The sequence below is a fragment of the Triticum aestivum genome, chromosome 1D, assembly GCF_018294505.1.
Source record: "Triticum aestivum cultivar Chinese Spring chromosome 1D, IWGSC CS RefSeq v2.1, whole genome shotgun sequence".
Classification (NCBI taxonomy): domain Eukaryota; kingdom Viridiplantae; phylum Streptophyta; class Magnoliopsida; order Poales; family Poaceae; genus Triticum; species Triticum aestivum.
Window position 1 is genome coordinate 455,641,936 of NC_057796.1, and position 7,098 is coordinate 455,649,033.

The window sequence follows — 7,098 nt, forward strand, 5'->3', positions numbered from 1 at the left end:
AACCAACGTCCCTTGACCCGCTTTGACCCTTTCAACCAACGGACGGACCGACGTCATCTGCTGTACAGATCCCATCCCATCCAAATCCCACCCTCATTTCCACTAACGTCATTACCGGCGTCACCCTCACCCGACCGATCGGTCATGTCCCGTCCCTGGAGGGCAAAACCGGGATTCGTAAGCAAACAAACCCGAGGCCCCTGGACGCGCACGTTTCGCACGCCATCCCCGTTGGCCTTAAACAGCGCGCTGTTCTGCATGCGCCGCGTCCCCTGCGACGTCGACCGGAGCGTATATATTTCTCCCCCGCCTCACTTGTTCCCCATCACTTCAAACAACACCCACGGCCATCACACAGCTCAAGTGGAGCTCCCACTTCAGAGTTCAGACAACACCCACAGTCAGCTCTCAGCCCCTCAGCTCAATCAACGGCAGCAGGAACACACACGCGGAGATGACCTTCGGCTTATCGCCGACACTGGATGCGAGCCAGGAGTACATGATTCGGTTCGACGGCCACTTCGAGTTCGAGGACCCGTCGACCGTCGAGCCGCCGCCGCCGCCGTTCGCGGCCAGGGCGATCTCGTCCGAGCAGGAGCATAGCGCCATGGTCGCCGCGCTGCTGCACGTCATCTCAGGGTACGCCACGCCGGTGCCGGACTTCTTCTTCCCGGCGAGCAAGGAGGTGTGCCCGGCGTGCAGGATGGATGCGTGCCTCGGGTGCGAGTTCATCGGCGCGGAGGCCAGGCCGCCGGCGGCGGCTGCATTGGACGCACCGAAGGCGGCGGCGGGCGGGCCGCAGAGGAGGCGGAGGAACAAAAAGACCCAATACCGCGGCATCAGGCAGCGGCCATGGGGCAAGTGGGCGGCGGAGATCCGCGACCCGCGCCGCGCCGTGCGGGTGTGGCTCGGGACCTTCGACACCGCCGAGGACGCCGCCAGGGCCTACGACCGCGCCGCCGTCGAGTTCCGCGGCCCGCGCGCCAAGCTCAACTTCCCATTCCCCGAGCAGCAGCAGCAGCAGCTGGGCGGCAGCGGCAATGCCACGGCCAAGTCCGACACGTGCTCGCCCTCGCCCTCGCCACGCAGCCCGGACGGGGAGGAAACAGAGGAACAGCTCTGGGATGGCTTGCAGGACTTGATGAAGCTAGACGAGAGCGAGCTTTGCTTACTGTTCCCGGTGGCGGTCAACAACACCTTGGAAATGTTTCACGCGCCGGGAAAGAGACGACCAGGGGCCGATCTAGGGGGTATCATGGCTAGCAGTTAGACCAGTGGCAGTGCGCGCGCGTGTCTCTCAATCAACACGCATGTACACGACTTCTAGATCCTGTTCAATACGTGGTTAGCACACGTACTAGCTTTGGTTGTAATTCTGTATAAATAGGCACCCGATCAACGGAAAAGTTGTGTTGAACCATACTCCTCTTTCATGCAGTATGTACTTAACACGAATGCTATTTTTAGATTATTTGTTGGCACTATGATGTTGTTCACCGCTGTCGATCGCCCGCGCTGATCTCGTCGCCGGCACCATCGTGATGAGCCTCTTGTTCTTATCTTCTTTCTGAAATAAAAAAAAATCTTACTTGAGATAGATACTTGTCTAATTTTCTTACTTTTATTATTCATTGTTATTATATAGTGCGATGGTTCTGGTATCCGCCCCCGTCGGCCCTCGTCCTGTCTATGATTCGGATGTGGTATATATTATCTTTTTATAACTATTTGGTTCATTTATTGTTTATGACAATTATGCCGACCAACGTGACATAGATTTTATTTATGTAGGAGGTGGTTGAACCGGAAATTCCAACTGACCCTATTATCGAGAGGTTAAATTTAGTTGAAGAAGAAAACAATTACTTGAAGGAAAAAATAAAAAAAATTGAGGAGGAGAAGATGATATTGGAGTTGCATGTTGCGGATGTCGTCGATGATCACAAGATCAAGATGGATGCAATGCGGTTCAAGATTAGAAAGATTAGAAAATATGCCATTCATACCGAGGCTTGGTATCATTATGCCGTTGGATCAATTGTTACCTTAGTTGTGATTATGATCGCATTTGTTCTTGCATTGAAAGGTTTTACATAGTTTCAATGTATGGTTTAACTAGATGCTCTAGAGAGCTATATGTTGTTCAATTTGAACTATGTATGTACTTTGGTTTTAATGTGATGATGAACTACTATTAATTTGGTCACTTATCTATCCATGTTCATTTGTAGTGCTTTTCAATTTCAGGGTCTTATAGTTTAAAAAAATCAGTAAATGCATGAAAAATAACAAATGAAGTCAAAAAGGGTTGATCATTGATGATGTGGCTTTGAATGGTGCATTTTGAACACAGAAAAACTATGGAGTTCAATAAGTTCAAAAAAATGAAATCCCTTTGTAACAGACGAGTTTCCGTATGAAACCCTGATACTTCGAAAGAGATTGTCCGTTTTCTACACGGAGTGCATCCAGTTTTGGCCGTAAGCCTCTCTACTTTCTTGCACATGCTATGTGGGTGAAATGATGATACCATGCCAACTTTCAACCTTTTCAGAGTTTATTTGAAATGCTTTTAAATTTCAGGGTCTTATAGCTCAAAAAAAATCAGTAAATGCATGAAAAATAACAAATGAAGTCAGAAAGGGTTGAAAATTGATGATGTGGCTTTGAATGGTGCATTTTGAACACAGAAAAACTATGGAGTTCAAATAAGTTAAAAAAATGAAATCCCTTTGTAACAGACGAGTTTCCGTATGAAACCTTGATACTTCGAAAGAGATTATCCGTTTTGTACACGAAGTGCATCCAGTTTTTGCCGTACGGCTCTCTACTTTCTTGCACATGCTATGTGGGTGAAATGATGATACCATGCCAACTTTCAACCTTTTCAGAGTTCATTTGTAGTGCTTTTCAATTTCAGGGTCTTATAACTGGAAAAAATCAGTAAATGCATGAAAAATAACAAATGAAGTCAGAAAGGGTTGAAAATTAATGATGTGGCTTTGAATGGTGCATTTTAAACACAAAAAACAATGGAGTTCAAATAAGTTCAAAAAAATGAAATCCCTTTGTAACAGACGAGTTTCCGTATGAAACCCTGATACTTCGAAAGAGATTGTCCGTTTTGTACATGAAGTGCATCCAGTTTTTGCCATAAGACTCTCTACTTTCTTGCACATGCTATGTGGGTGAAATGATGATACATGCCAACTTTCAACCTTTTCAGAGTTCATTTGTAGTGCTTTTCAATTTCAGGGTCTTATAGCTGAAAAAAATCAGTAAATGCACGAAAAATAACAAATGAAGTCAGAAAGGGTTGAAAATTGATGATGTGCCTTTGAATGATGCATTTTGAACACATAAAAACTATGGAGTTCAAATAAGTTCAAAAAAATGAAATCCCTTCGTAACAAAATAACAAAATCTGTTTTTGAATAGAATCATAAAACACAGTAATATTAAATAGCAGGAAAAAGAATCACTCCAAAATCTATTTTTATAGTAAAGTTAATCACAAACTAGTAATTCACACAAATTTCAAAGAATTCAAATTTTAACTATTCAAATTTGAAAACTAATGGCAGTAACAGAAAGTTTATAACTTTTGTGACCTAAAAGAAAAATAATTAAAAATAAACTTTAATAAAATAAATAAAAATAGCAACATTAAGTATTTTGTTGTAAGTACAAACAAAATAAAATAAATAAAGCAACAAAGAAAACAAAAAAACAAAAAAGTGCCACCTACTGGGCCCACACGACCTGAATACGACTAGAAACCCAAATATGGGCCAGGATTCAGGCCCGCAGGAGGCCCCGTAGGCCCACAAGCACACAACGTACGGTTAGGCCCGAAAGCCTGCAATTGAGAGGAGCTCGAGAGGGTGGGCGCAACAGCGCTTGTAAACCACTCTCGAGCTCTCTCAGCTAGCGAGGTGGTACTAAACTTTTGATGCGGGGCAGCACAAGGCCTTTGGTCCCGGTTGGTGGAATCAACCGAGACCAGTGCCACCCTTTAGTCCCGGTTGGTGCCACCAACCGGGACCAAAGGCCGCCACTTCCCGCCCTTTCGGCTGCTGAAAACTGACCTTTGGTCCCGGTTGGTGGCACGAACCGGGACTAAAGGGGGGCATTGGTCCCGGTTGGTGCCACGAACCGGCACCAATGCTCTTGGTATATAAGTGGCACTTAGAAATTTTGCAGAGTTCATCACACCAGTTGCCCCCGACCACGCCGAGCACATCGATGCCGCCAGGTGCTACCTCTAGAGCACTGCGTTGGTTTTCCTTGAAGAGGAAAGGGTGATGCAGTAAAGCAGCGTAAGTATATCCCTCAGTTTTTTAGAACCAAGGTATCAATCCAGTAGGAGGCCACGCACGAGTCCCTCGCACCTACACAAACAAACAAGAACCTCGCAACCAACGCGATAAAGGGGTTGTCAATCCCTTCACGGTCACTTACGAGAGTGAGATCTGATAGAGATAATAAGATAAATATTTTTGGTATTTTTGTGATAAAGATGCAAAGTAAATAAAAGGCAATAGAAATTGCAAAGTATTGGAAGATTAATATGATGGAAAATAGACCCCGGGGCCATAGGTTTCACTAGTGGCTTCTCTCAAGATAGCATAAGTATTTGCGATGGGTAAACAAATTACTGTCGAGCAATTGATAGAATTGAGCATAGTTATGAGAATATCTAGGTATGATCATGTATATAGGCATCACGTCCGAGACAAGTAGACCGAAACGATTCTGCATCTACTACTATTACTCCACACATCGACCGCTATCCAGCATGCATCTAGAGTATTAAGTTCATGAAGAAGAGAGTAACGCATTAAAAAATGACATGATGTAGAGGGATAAACTCATTCAATATGATATAAACCCCATCTTTTTATCCTCGATGGCAACAATACAATACGTGCCTTGCTACCCCTACTGTCACTGGGAAAGGACACCGCAAGATTGAACCCAAAGCTAAGCACTTCTCCTATTGCAAGAAAGATCAATCTAGTAGGCCAAACCAAACTGATAATTCGAAGAGACTTGCAAAGATAACCAATCATACATAAAAGAATTCAGATGAGATTCAAATATTGTTCATACATAATCTTGATCATAAACCCACAATTCATCGGGTCTCGACAAACACACCGCAAAAGAAGATTACATCGAATAGATCTCCACAAGAGAGGGGGAGAACATTGTATTGAGATCCAAAAAGAGAGAAGAAGCCATCTAGCTAATAACTATGGACCCAAAGGTCTGAGGTGAACTACTCACACTTCATCGGAGAGGCCTTGGAGATGATGTGGAGGCCCTCCGTGATCAATGCCCCCTCCGGCGGAGCTCCGGAAAAGGCCCCGAGATGGGATCTCTCGGGTATAGAAAGTTGCGGCGGTGGAATTAGGTTTTTGGCTCCGTATCTGGTAGTTTGGGGGTACGTAGGTATATATAGGAGGAAGAAGTACGTCGGTGGAGCAACGAGGGGCCCACAAGGGTGGAGGGCACGCCTGGGGGGAGGGGGTAGGCGCGCCCCCTACCTCGTGCTTTCCTTGTTCGTTGCTTTGCGTAGACTCCAAGTCCTCTGGATCACGTTCGTTCCGAAAATCACGTCCCCGAAGGTTTCATTCCGTTTGGACTCCGTTTGATATTCTTTTTCTGCGAAACTCTGAAACGGACAAAAAACAACAATTCTGGCTGGGCCTCCGGTTAATAGGTTAGTCCCAAAAGTGATATAAAAGTGTATAATAAAGTCCAATAATGTCCAAAACAGAATATAATATAGCATGGAACAATCCAAAATTATAGATACGTTGGAGACGTATCACCAGGCTGCCCCTGCCCCGGCCCGCCCCCGCCGTCGCCGTCGCTCTCGTCGCCGTCGCCGTCGCCGTCGCCCGCGCCCCTGCCCCGGCTCGCCCCCGCCGTCGCCCGCGCCCGTGCCCCGGCCCGCCCCCGCCGTCGCCGTCCCCGTCGCCCCTTCCCCGGCCCGCCCCCGCCGTCGCCGTCGCCGTCGCCCGCGCCCCTGCCCCGGCCCGCCCCCGCCGTCGCCATCGCCGTCGCCCCCCTGCCCCGGCCCGCCCCCGCCGTCTCCGTCCCGCGCGCCCCCTGCCCTGGCCCGCCCCCATCGTCGTCGTCGCCCCTGCCCCGGCCCGCCCCCATCGTCGTCGTCGCCCCTGCCCCAGAGCCCGCGCCCTGCCCCGCCCCCTCCATCGCCGTCGCCACCCACGCTGTGAGCTGCCGCCGCCCCGGCCCGCTGTCGTTTTTTTATTAGTAAAGTTTATGTATTTTTTGTTCATATATAATGTAGATGTATATATATATATATATGGAAGTATGTATGTATATATGGATGGATGAAAATATTTATGTGATCCTTTTTTTTGTTCATGGACCTTTTTATATTCATAAAATTAGTATTTTTTTGTTCATATATAACGTAGATGTATATGTATGTGTATGTATGTATGGATGGATGTGCAGTTATATTATTTTAGTTTATGTTTAGTTTAGTTTTAAGATTAGGAAAATTTCAGATGTGTAGTTATATTTATTTAGATGTATAGTTAATTTAGATGTTGTAATTTGTTCATAAAAATTGTGCACTTTTGTATAGAAACTTTTTTTTTCATATGTACGAAAATGTAGAATGAAAACGAAAACAAACATATAACAAAAAACAAAGGAAAAAATGAAGAAGGAAAAGAAAACCGCCCGGCCCGGCCACCACCGCATTTTCATAAAGTGTTTCCACCGAGTGCACGTCGCACCGATCAAGCATCCGCGGCGAAGCAAGTCTTTTTTTAAGGTAGTTCTTTGTTAAAGTGAGGGGGGACCTCGGGAGCACCCCCCCGGCCCTCTCGCTCGACCAAAACTCTCGAGGACACCCAAACCCTAGAAAAAAAATGATGTCGGTCTCCTACCCCCTCCCGCCGCGCCCCTACCCGATCGACAAGCTCTCTTGAGGCCACCCAAATTTACCAAGTTAAAAGAGCGTTGTCGTCTAGGCCACCCAAACCCTTGAAGCGTTGTTGAGGCCACCCCAAACCCTTGAAGCGTTGCCGGGGCCACCCCAAACCCTAGAGAAGC

At 46.8% G+C, this 7,098-nt stretch overlaps 1 protein-coding gene across 1 annotated transcript; it reads left to right on the forward strand.

The window, feature by feature from the left end:
- Positions 1 to 330: 330 nt before the first annotated feature.
- On the forward strand, positions 331 to 1,471 carry LOC123174921 (ethylene-responsive transcription factor ERF109). The gene has a single exon (XM_044590111.1). It carries the CDS (start codon positions 455 to 457, stop codon positions 1,268 to 1,270), a length of 816 nt encoding a protein of 271 aa, XP_044446046.1. The 5' UTR covers positions 331 to 454; the 3' UTR covers positions 1,271 to 1,471.
- Positions 1,472 to 7,098: the final 5,627 nt, after the last annotated feature.